This window comes from Macaca fascicularis, chromosome 5, assembly GCF_037993035.2.
Source record: "Macaca fascicularis isolate 582-1 chromosome 5, T2T-MFA8v1.1".
Classification (NCBI taxonomy): Eukaryota; Metazoa; Chordata; class Mammalia; order Primates; family Cercopithecidae; genus Macaca; species Macaca fascicularis.
The window spans coordinates 77,405,322-77,417,628 of NC_088379.1; the positions used below are offsets into that span (position 1 = coordinate 77,405,322).

Here is a 12,307-nt window from a genome sequence, read left to right on the forward strand (position 1 = left end):
TGGAGGTCCGCAAGGCAAAACTCAACTTTATTTCCCGTTCCCTTAGTATGGAAAGCTATTTCCCTATCTCTGTGTGTCTTGCTTTTACATCATTGCTCTGCTTTCCTCAAAAACTTTCCCCTCTTATCCCCATCACTGTCCTCATTTTGATTCTTCATATGCATTTATCCTTTCCTGATTTTATACTGTTTATCTTTTTATGGTTTGTTTTCCCCTCTAAAACATAAATTCCATGTGGATGAGGGCTTTGTTCAGTCCTGCTTTCCTAGGCCCTAGAATCAAACCAGTATTGGGTGAGTGGATACTGAATGAAGCTTTACCTGTGTTTTGTCTTTTAGTTAGTTTCAGTGGTTAAATCTCAGAAAGCTTAACAGCAATTCTAAGCATGTCTTTATGATAAAAGGTTAAAAACTGTATTATTGGGATAATTTTTCTCTTTTTATTTATGTTTACCTACAAGTCCGTGGAAAGTATACTCAAAAGATAGCAGACCAGGTAGGCTTAAGTTACTTTTACAAAACAGTAGAAATACCTTCAACTATTTAACACTGATGAACTTACAACTGAGGACATGTCGACTCTACTAAGAAACTAATGATGAAATTCATAATTGGGCATGGTGGCACATGCAGCCAGCTACTCGAGGCTGCAGCTTGAGTCTAGGAGTTCAAGGCTGCAGGGAGCTATAATCATGCCACTGTACTCCAGCCTGGGAGACAGTGAGAACTTGGCTCTTAAAAAAAAAAAAAAAAAAGGGAAAAAAATTGATAATGACAATTTATAATGGTCAGTCCTATCTACCAGTCTAAATGAATGTTTAAAAATTTTCATATACTGCACAGAAGTAGATGCAGTCTTAATGCTAGGTAAGGGTAAACAAGCTGAAATAGCAGCCAGTGACTTCAGAGACCATGAAACCAAAGTTAATCTTCTAAGTCCTTTTAATTGTTCTTATAAACTAGCATAAGATACAAACTTAAGTAGTACACATGAGTTTTATAATTTACTAATCTCTGGCAGATAGCTAAGCATAGCACATCAGAGTGTAACACAGTGTGAGGGAAGTAAAGTATACAATGACATCTTCTATTCTGGACCTACAATTCAATAGAGAAAGAACTACTTGTAGTCACTGTGGTTACAGAAGGCTTCATGGAGACATTGAAGATAAAGCTCTACTTAGTAACAAATAGGTCTTAAATGATAAAAATGTGAGCCTTCGAAGAACTAAAGATACCTATGTGTGGCAGTCCAGAAATTACGAGGAAAATGACTTCCCTTCATGGGTCACATCAGCAATTTTTTTTTTCCCTTTTGAGACGGAGTCTCGCTTTGTTGCCCAGGTTGGAGTGCAGTGGCGTGATCTAGGCTCACTGCAACCTCCGCCTCCCGGGTTCAAGCAATTCTCATGCTTCAGCTTCCCGAGTAGCTGAGATTACAGGTGCCCGCCATCACAGCTGGCTAATTTTTGTATTTTTAATAGAGACAAGGTTTCACCATGTTGGCCAGGCTGGTCTCAAACTCCTGACCTCAAGTGATCTGCTTGCTTCAGCCTCCCAAAGTGCTGTGATCATAGGTGTGAGCCACTGCGCCCAGCTACCTCGTCAATTCTTAATCTATAAACCATGGATAGGCTTTGGGAGAACCCGAGAACCAATGACATCTGTTGGTAAGTTTTATGTGTGCAGTTTTCTACAGAGAGGGTCAACAGCATATATATTTCCAAAGAAGTCTGTGGTGCAAAAGAGTTAAAAGAGTTTATTATGTTAGAAGTCCTTGGGCAATCAACTTGGAAAAGGGTGGATTGAGAATGGGGACTGTCTAGATCAGGATAATGTTAAATTTGACCCTCACTTGAGGCTTTTGTACAGAGGATGAGAAGACAGCAATTTCAAGGGTTAATTAGAAATTAACACCAACATGACTTGATGAGTGAGATGTGAAATGTGAAAAAAACATCAATGATGAAATCAAGCTTCTGACTTGGCAGCAGTGAGCATACCAAGAGTTTCAGGCTTGGAAGATGAATAAAGTTGATGAATTCTGTTTTTTATGGGAGTGCCCATGGGAGGTACAGGGAGAAATGGACAGTTGAAAGTATAAGTCTAGCCAGGCACAGTGGATCATGCCTGTAACCCTAGCATTTTGGGAGGCTGAGGTAGGAGAATTACTTGGGTCCAGGAGTTTGAGACCAACCTGGGTGACATAGTGAGACCCCATCTCTACAAAAAATAGAATTAGCTCGGCATGGAGCTGCAAGATTATAATCTCTGTTACTCGAGAGGCTGAGGTGGGAGAACTGCTTGAGCCCAGGAGGGAAGGCAGCAGTGAACTGAGATCACGCCACTGCACTCCAGCCTAGGCAACAGTAAGACCCTGTCTCGAAAAAAAAAGAAAATACAAGTCTGGAAAAACATAGCTGGGAGTCAGTAATGCCAGTTTTAGCTGAGGGAGTTAAGATTATTCAATCAGTGTTAAGGAAGAAACTCAATAGTAGTGACCACCAATACTTAAGGAAAAAAGGATAAAATAAGAGGAATGAGGCCAGGCGCGGTGGCTCAAGCCTGTAATCCCAGCACTTTGGGAGGCCGAGATGGGCGGATCACGAGGTCAGGAGATCGAGACCATCCTGGCTAACATGGTGAAACCCCGTCTCTACTAAAAAATACAAAAAAAAAAAAAAAACTAGCCGGGCGCGGTGGCGGGCGCCTGTAGTCCCAGCTACTCCAGAGGCTGAGGCAGGAGAATGGTGTGAACCCGGGAGGTGGAGCTTGCAGTGAGCTGAGATCCGGCCACTGCACTCCAGCCTGGGTGGCAGAGCGAGACTCCGTCTCAAAAAAAAAAAAAAAAAAGGAATGATAAAGGCTGGCTGAAATATCTTGGTGTCTAACCTAAGAAAGGAGAGGTTAGGTGTTCATATTTATTAATATGGATCTAGAAAAGCATTTATTCACTAATACATTTTGTGTTCTCTAATTTAAAATTACCTTTTCATTTTGCTTGATTTTCCTTCAGCTAAATTAGAACTTTGTAGTTTTTCCCCTAAAAAATTCAATGGCATTCTCTGATTTTCTTGTCAGCCTGCTTCAAGGAAATCCATGTGTTCAAAATGCTTGCTCGCAGTTTGCTCCATACCAAATGGTTGTTTAATCCAAATATCTGAGCAGCAAATTGAGCTGATCCTTCTGGAGAAAGTATGGTTGAACAGCCAAGACCTATTGGTTCAGAAAGGAAAAGACAGAAAATTGAGCTCAATAAATAATGAAAATACAACCTCACAAAAAATTTTATACTCAGAGCAGTCCTGCCCCAGAAAATAAAAAGCTACTGCATTATTCTAATCTAAAGTAGAATCTCTAGAAGAACTGTCTTTAATACCGGAGTGGTAAAGTGATTATAAGAGGAAAAGCAGTCAGTATTACCTGCCATGAAGAGACATTTTATATATATCATCTATCACCCTTCTTACAGAAATCACTTACAAAGAAACTTACCTTTTTGAAAGTTCTGTTCACATACACTATCCCTTTCAATCCCTGGCGAAGAGCAACTGAAGTAAAATAAGGGTCAAGGTAAGTGGCCAGAAGTACCTGTTCTTAGACAAACTTGAGCTATGTTGTTTTGATAATTTTCTAACTAATCTTTCTGTCTACATTTGAACTATTTTAACATTTTTAAGCAGTAAAAAAAATCAAATCCACAGAATAATTTTAGGAAATGTCAAGTTATAAATAAATAGTAATAAGATCCAAGACAGCAGAATAAGAAAGTAACATCCTAGGGGCCACATGTCTGCTCAGGCAGAGTGTCTTGAGGTGGTACTATTATGTCTAGTGTTTGCTAGCAGGGACTATATCCAAAAGCTCCATCTTCCCAGTATTCTTGGAATTCATCAGGCTCTTTGACTACCATTATCCACAACAAGAACAGAGTCAAATACAAATCACAAGGCCAATTTACTAATTTGTATTAACACATTATTTTATGGAGCTCCACCCATTACTGTGTGGTATTGGTCAAGTTACTTCATGTTAATTTATTCTCCTCTTCTGTGAGAAGGGAATTGTAACTAGTAGCTACCTGATGTGACACTTCAATGAGTTAATAATATAAAGTGCTTAGAGCATTGCCTGGTACACAATATGTGCTCCAAGAATGTCAACTATTATTGTTAGCACACTGGGTAGAGTGCTCCACTCTAATAGTTGAAATAACCTGTGTCTCCTGCCTAGGACACCCTTTCTGGTAAAAGAATAGCTTAAATTGTAAAAAAAAAAAAAAAAGTTATCTAGTGAGCATGACATCAGAGATGAGAAATATGGGCAGTCTTCAGGATTTTACACAGGTTACTGTAAAACTACTCCTCAAAAGATTCTAGTGATCATTATGTACAAGTCTTCCAGATTATCTGTCACTCCTGAAACGGCACTACTATAAAAATTGCCAATTTTTTGCTCATCATGCTCCCCTTTTGTAAGCTCCATGGATATCTATACAATTCTGGCATAAATTTGGTTACAGCTTTATTTGTAGCTGCCGATTTTTAGCTTGAGACCTTTGTATAGTCACATCTTGTTAAAGATAGCTTAGGCACAAAATTTAATTCTCAGAGCCTATAAAAACAGCAAAGGGAATAAAGGAAATAGGCATGAACACACAAGGCCAGATAACAGCAGTAACATTTTGGCAATTGAAAGGCAAATAGAGTAGTAGCTAACTTAGCAGACCAAGAAAATGTAATCAAAATTAGCTGGGCGTGGTGGTGCATGCCTGTGATCTCAGCTACTTGGGAGGCTGAGGCAGGAGAATCACTTGAACCTGGGAGGCAGAGGTTGCAGTGAGCTGAGATTGCGCCATTGCACTCCAGCCTGGGCAACAAGAGCAAAACTCCGTCTTAAAAAAAAAAAAAGAAAAGAAAAAAGAAAAAGAAAGAAAACTTAATCCTAAACTGAAAGGAGGGAAAGATAAGAAGCAACATGATTGACATTACAGAACTTCCCGAAAGGTTGACTGACTAAATTAGTGGCACTAGATACCTTTGGAAGGGAATAGGGACTAATAAGATGACTGACTCGAAGTCTAAGAAGCAGCTAGGCCCTCATATCTCCTTCTCCACTCCATCTACCCGAGTAACTGCCTCTTTAAAGCACTGTAGCAAATTTTTTTCTTTTTAAACATTATTTTTTTCTGAGACAGGGTCTCACTCTGTCATCCGGAGTACAGTGGTGCCATCACGGCTCACTACTGCCTCAACTTCCCAGGCCCCAGTGATCCTCCCACCTTGGCTTCCCAAGTAGCTGGGACTACAGGAGTGTGCTACCATGCCTAGCTAATTTTTGTATTTATGGTAGAGACGGGGTGTTGCCAGGTTGCCTAGGCTGAGCTCAGGCAATCCACCAATCTCTGCCTCCCAAAGTGTTGGGATTATAGGCATGAGCCACCATGCCAGACCTTTAATTTTTCTGAAGGTAAAACAGACTTCACAGTCTAGGTGTCTTTGAACCAGGGGACACCAGACACTTTTGTTCTCTGAGTAATTCTGGTCAACGCTTAAGAAAATACCTAGACATTAATGTGAGGGGTTATTTGAAGAACAATCACTACCAGATACACCCCACAGTGAAGCCCAATTTTGACACACACCACCCATTTGAAGTTTCCAATTGGTTTTTTATAGTACTCCACTCTTAAAAAAGCAAACAGCCAAGGATTACCAGACAGCTGAAGAAAGTAACTATATGCAACAGACTATAATCTTCTCCTCCAGAGAACAAAAAAGAGCTCTTGGAAATTTAAAAACACACAAACACAAATGACAACAACAACAAAAGCCCAGAAAACAAAAACCAAAAGAAATACGAAAACTTCGTGTAAAAAAACCAGAGACAGTGGTTCCTATCCAATCCCAACACTTTGGGAGGCTGAGGTGGGAAGATTGCTTGAGCCCAGGAGTTCAGGACAAGCCTGGGCAACATACGAAGTGCCCATCTCTACAAAAAGTAAAAAAATTAGCCAGGTGTGATGGTGTGGGCCTGTAGTCGTAGCTACTTGGGAGGCTGAGGTGGGCGGATCACATGAGCCTAGGAATTTAAGGGTCCAGTGAGATATGATCACGCCACTGCGCTCCCACCTGGGCAACAGAGCAAGATCCTGTGTCAAAAATCAAAAACAAAAACACCTGTATCCAAAATGAAGGCCGGGTACAGTGGCTCACACCTGTAACTTCAGCACTTTGGGAGGCCAGGGCAGGCAGATCACCTGAGGTTAAGAGTTCAAGACCAGCCTGGCCAACATGGTGAAACCATGTCTCCGCTAAAAATACAAAAATCAGCTGGGCGTGGTGGTGCACACCTATAATCCCAGGTACTTGGGAGGTTGAGGCACCAGAACTGCTTGAACCTGGGAGACGGAGGCTGCAGTAAAGCCGAGATTGTGCCATTGCACTCCAGCCTGGGCAACAGAGCCTGACTCCATCTCAAGGAGGAAAAAAGAAAGAAAAACTAAACGCAAGGGCTGGAATGTAAAATTGAGGAAATATTCCAGAGAGTATCGCAACAAGACAAACAAGTAGAATAGAAATCAAGGGAAGCCCAAATTTGAATAAATTCAAAAATGAGAGAAGAGAGAATATGGAGGGGTAAGAAAATTAAATAATTCAAGGAAAATGGGGACTAAGAAATTAGAATTTCAGATTAAAAGAGCCCACCGAAAGTCCATAATGCAAACAGACTCAGCACGTCACAGCTGTGTAAAATTTAAGAACAATCAAAACAGACATAAGATCCTGAAAGTTTCCAGAGAGAAAATTCCTGAGAAACCTAGAATCAGACTGGTGGAAAAGCAATGGAGTCCTCAACTGTGGATGCTTGGAGACAGTGGAATAATAATGCTCCCAAAATTCCAAGGCAAAATGATTATCAGCATAGGATTCTAATTTGATAATAAGTATAGGGCTTCAATATAAACATTTCAGATATACAAGGTATCAAAATTTACCTTTTGTATTCTTTTGCCCCTAAGTTCAAGAATGTACTCCAACAAAATAAAAATAAACCAAGTAAGGTGAAAACATGGGAGATCCAAGCCTAGAGAAAGGCAAAATGGGTCTCTAAAATGATGGTAAAGGGGGATCCTAAGACAACAGCAATATAGGATGCCTAGAGAAAAGCCAGTCCACTGGACCAGGTTGGAGGGCTCAAGGACTTAGTATACTTGACATGTATCAAGACTGGATATATACAGCTATGACAAAAGTTAGGGATTTCAGTAATAAAGCAAATCTGCTCCTACTGAAATAATATTGACCCTCATAAACTGCAGAACGTCAGATCATATCTTGGTCTAGGATGAACAAACCACAACACGTGATCCAGTTCCATCAGCCAAAAGGGTACTTCCTTATGTTATTATCTTTTATCCCCACCGTCTCACTCTGTTGCCCAGTTTGGAGTCCAGTGGTGCAATCTTGACTCACCTCCGCCTCCCAGGTTCAAGTGATTCTCCTACCTCAACCTCTGAGTAGCTGGGATTATAGGTGCTCACCACCATGCCCAGGTAATTTTTGTATTTTTAGTAGAGATGGGGTTTCACCATATTGGCCAGGCAAGTGTTGAACTCCTAACCTCAAGAGACCCAGCCTCCCAAAGTTCTGGGATGACAGGCATGAGCCACTGCACCCAGCCTTATCCCCAATATTTAAGAATAAAATTTTATTCTCTCTACAGAAGTAACATGATCACATTTACTTTAAAAAAAACTCAATACCATGAATTCTTGGGAAAAAAATATCCAAACTTGATTTTATTACAGATCTCACCATCAGTTTATAGAAAATATAGGGAATGGAAGAGCATGTTTACCACCACCTAGAAATGTAAGAAGCCAAATCCAAAACGTAGAAAATTCTATCGAAAAAATGAAAGGGAAGAAGGGAGGATGAATTGTTATGTATTAAAAAAATTAAGAGGTTATCAACTAAATGCAATATAAGGACTGCGGTGGATCTGAACAAATAGATGAGACAATTAGAAAACTTGGACACCAACTAAAAATTGTATCTTAAGAAATTACCACTACTCTTTCTGAGGTGTGAATATGGTATTGAAACTGTGTCCCCAGGAATTAAAAGACACCAACAACTAACAGAAATTCTTGAGTTTGCAGAATGGTAGATTAAACAATATGGCCAACTAGAGTCTGCACAGAACCAGCTGACTGATGTCACAGGCCCAATGTCCACCACATTTCATTCTAACTCCCCCAAATTTACACACACGATCCATGAAACAACACGAAGAGATAACTGCACATGCCCAAGGACTTTCTAGACCTCCCCTTTCCTTCCACCAATCACCTACTAATCCCAGAATCTATCCCCTAAACCTTTTCTAGTAAGATTACTGCCATAAAGCCAGCACAGGGGGACAGATTTGAGCTGGACTCATGTGTCCTTATTGGTCAACTTGAAAGAGGAAGCCTTTCTTTCTCAAAAACCTGGGGGCTTAGATAGTACCGGTTTCTAATGCATCAGAAGTGGGCCCCTTTTGTTCTGTAACAACATCATGATTATGATTTAAAAACTAGAGCCCGTATTACTTAAACGTATAATTAAGTATAAATTACTATAACGTCTAAGTTCTGCTTTAAAATAATCCAGCAGGAGATGGCTGTAGACACAAGATGTTAATTGCTGAAGCTACGTCATGGGTACATGAGATTTTATTATGCTATTCTGTCTACTGTTTTGTATCTGTTAAATGCTTGTAATGAACAGTTTTTAAAAATTCAATGTATCTTACCACTGGGCAGTCGAAGAGAAGACCACACATCCTGAGCCCCCCAGTCTGGTGTGAGGGGAGGACAGCTGATAACTGGATATGCAGTGTTCCCAGACATCACTGGTCCCAAACCATTACTTCTGCCTGCCACTGCCACAAATACAGTAGGAATGCCATCCCCTAGGGAAATAACAAGTTTATAATTATGCTAAACATTCAAAAGAGGTTTAAAGACAGGGTTTTTTTTTGGGGGGGGGGGCGGTTTAAGGCCTATATGTTTTAATGACTTGAGGTCCTTGAATAGTCTTCTCTGAAAAAACATAAAAGACACTATTATTACACATATATTCAAGATATAAGGTTACTCTGCCACTTACTATATGTCAAGTAATAAAGTAGCTGGAATAGGTTTGGCTGTTTTTGAGATCTACATTATAAAGGGGATAGCAGGGTGTTAGTGAGGGAATAGCTCATAGGCCTCTTCTATTGCTGCGTAGGCTGGCCAAAGTGAAGAATGACACCATCTGAACAGGTGTCTTTCCTGACTAAGTGGTCCGTCAACCGGTGCAGGGAGACCAGTTAATATAGACCAGGCGTTTAGGGACACGTCCTGAAGCAAGAGTTGAAGGAAAGTTTAATTAATATAGTGTCCCCAAATTTTTAAGGCCCTTTGAAATATTTTTTTAACATAATCTCTTAAGCAATTCATTCTTTGATAAATTTATAAATTATCCTTGCTTGTTTCCTAAAGCAGAGATTTCTAACCTAGAATCCAAAATTATATGTATTTGCAATTTTCTGAAAAGAGTTCTAGAATTCATTAGCTATCAAAGGAGTCTGAGTTCCCCCAACCTCCCACTCTTCCCAAATTAGTAACTACACTTCCATAGCAACGACCTGTAGATGAAATAATCAACTTTTTTTTCCAGTTGAGAAACATTTGGTTGTAAACCCAGGACTCCACTATTTTAGATCACTGCTATACCATTATTTTTTATGTACTGTATTCTGAAACTGTTCCTTAATTTCCTATCTGACTGCCTCCCTGGAAAGGGTGGCAATTAAAGATTCGCAGGAGAACCTGCTGTTTCAACCTCCCACCTCCTGTAACTGTGGGGGCCTATTTTCTATTGGAGCGTTATTAGAAGCAATGCTCCAGGGCCTTCTTACCAGATAAGGATGGCAGAGGTTCTTATTATTCTAGTCTTTGTTTTCTTTTCATACTTGCATTTTTAATTCTTTCTCCCTGCTCCTTTCTTTTCTAAGCTCCTAGAGTACCTTAAGCTCTTTGGAGGTGAGCATTAAGAAAGAAAGCCTAGTAGCCGGCCGTGATGGCTCATGCCTGTAATCCCAGCACTTAGGGAGGCCAAGGTGGGTGGATCATGAGGTCAGGAGATCAAGACCATCCTGGCTTTGAAACCCCGTCTCTATTAAAAATACAAAAAATTAGCCGGGCGTGGTGGCGGACGCGTGTAGTCCCAGCTACTCAGGAGGCTGAGGCAGGAGAATGGCGTGAACCTGGGAGGTGGAGCTTGCAGTGAGCTGAGATGGCGCCACTGCAACTCCAGCTTGGGCGACAAAGCGAGATGCCGTCTCAAAAAAAAAAAGAAAAAAAGAAAGCCTAGTATATCATGTGTTTTTCCCTTAGAAAGGTGACAAAGCTCTTTTTCAGCATTATTAGTCTAAAGTATGTAATTTCTTTTAGCAAAATCAGAAATACCTGAAATGTCCATATTACTTGTGGTTTACCTTCATACTCAGCTTTAATCCTCAGGGTTTCATCTGGTCCTTTATGCGCAGATGTTACTCGAAGTTCACATGGAATGCCAAAATTTCCACAGGCCTTCTTGATTTTTTCACAGTGACCAAGATCAGAAGTAGAGCCCATCAACACTACAACCCTGCACTGACTTTCTGATTTCAAAAGCAACTGAAGAAAAAATACATGGATATGAAAAGAACATAAAAACAAAAATGAATAAATGAGCTAGAGTTTGTAGTGAAATTACATCTGGGCACAATATTTTCTTTCTTAACAGATCAAATTTAAGACAGAGACAAACAGAACAAAAAGACAGCATTTATTTTTTAAAATCTCAATATGTAAAGGAAAGTGGTCTTCATCATTAAGACTTAAAGAATTCAATTTTTATGAGACAAATTATGTTTATTTAAAATAAACAGTAAAGATACTCAAAATCTTTTAATTAATATTCAGGAAATTATAATACAAAATATTTCATCCTAAGACCTTTAGTGCACTTTGTTTAATGGATGCTTTTCTTTTCTAAGCTCCTAGAGTACCTTAAGCTCTTTGGAGGTGAGTATTAAGAAAGCCTAGTGGCCAGCAGTGATGGCTCACGCCTGTAATCCCAGCATTTTGGGATTACAAGGCATACTTCTGATTAGCCAAATCAGAAGTCATGTTTTAAGTCTTTGTAAGTTAATTGCTTGGAACTCAAAATATATATATTCCTATGAGAATAATGTTCTCAAATGTGATTATGACCCTTGCATAATCACAAACCCTATTCAACTCCCAGAATTAGAGTAATACCATAAAACTTAAAGTAACATTTAAAGCCACACAGAGTTCCAGCCATCCCATGCTAATAGAACTCTGAGTAGCTGTGGAGGTGAGTAGGAAATATAAGGTTTCTCCTGCGGGGTAGGGAGGAGACAGATTTCAGATTTCCCCAACAGGATCTGGGAGGTGTGTATTGGCCAGCTTAACAGCAGGGAGTTCCAGTATACTAGTAAGGATTGCCCAGCTGATACATTTCCTAAAAGTGTTCCTCACTTTCAAAGTCACTGAAAAGTCAGGCGTGGTGGCTCATGCCTGTAATCCCAGCACTTTGGGAGGCTGAGGCAGGCGGATCACGAGGTCAGGAGATCAAGACCATCCTGGCTAACATGGTGAAACCCCATCTCTACTAAAAATACAAAAAATTAGCTGGGCGTGGTGGCGGGCGCCTGTAGTCCCAGCTACTCAGGAGGCTGAGCCAGGAGAATGGCATGAACCTGAGAGGCGGAGCTTGCAGTGAGCCGAGATCGCACCACTGCACTCCAGCCTGGGTGACAGGGCGAGACTGTCTCTCCAAAAAAAACTAAATAAAACAAAGTCACTGAAGAGAAAAGCACTATACTCTCCCATTTTTTTCTTTTGAAACAAGATTTTCTTAGAAGAAAAACACATAATACATAATACAGTACAGTTTCACTATAGAAGGTTTACCTCTACTCTCTCTGCAACCCACTCAAAGTTTTTCTTTACCATTTGGAGCCCTTCAGGAGTTACTTCTTTGAGGTCCCGATAAGACTAGAAAATAAGATAGAAAGTTTAGAAAACAAGTATGTCTTGCTACCTGAAACTATCTGGTTTCTGAGTTTTGGGGAGGGATTATGAAGAGCTTGTATAGCAAGGGATACTTCTGAAAATGCATTTTTTCACTTCCTGAATTAAACTACAGAAAGTTCCATAGTAAAGTATACTTTTATTTTCTCTTAAGGTTAAGTGTTTTCTGTACTAG

At 40.1% G+C, this 12,307-nt stretch overlaps 1 protein-coding gene across 3 annotated transcripts in view; it reads right to left on the bottom strand.

Annotated features, from left to right (window-relative positions):
- Positions 1 to 923: 923 nt before the first annotated feature.
- Positions 924 to 12,307, bottom strand: part of PAICS (phosphoribosylaminoimidazole carboxylase and phosphoribosylaminoimidazolesuccinocarboxamide synthase) — a 51,650-nt gene continuing 40,266 nt past the window's right edge. For 2 of the 3 annotated variants that reach the window (XM_074039964.1, XM_074039965.1), the window contains 4 exons: positions 12,013 to 12,096; positions 10,527 to 10,707; positions 8,799 to 8,957; positions 924 to 3,215 (listed from right to left, as the gene is read on the bottom strand). In XM_074039964.1, coding sequence (XP_073896065.1) covers positions 3,052 to 3,215; positions 8,799 to 8,957; positions 10,527 to 10,707; positions 12,013 to 12,096 — 588 coding nt within the window. In that variant the 3' untranslated portion in view covers positions 924 to 3,051. The remainder of the gene's footprint in view (positions 3,216 to 8,798; positions 8,958 to 10,526; positions 10,708 to 12,012; positions 12,097 to 12,307) is intronic. The other variant, XR_006698235.2, reaches the window with a different exon arrangement.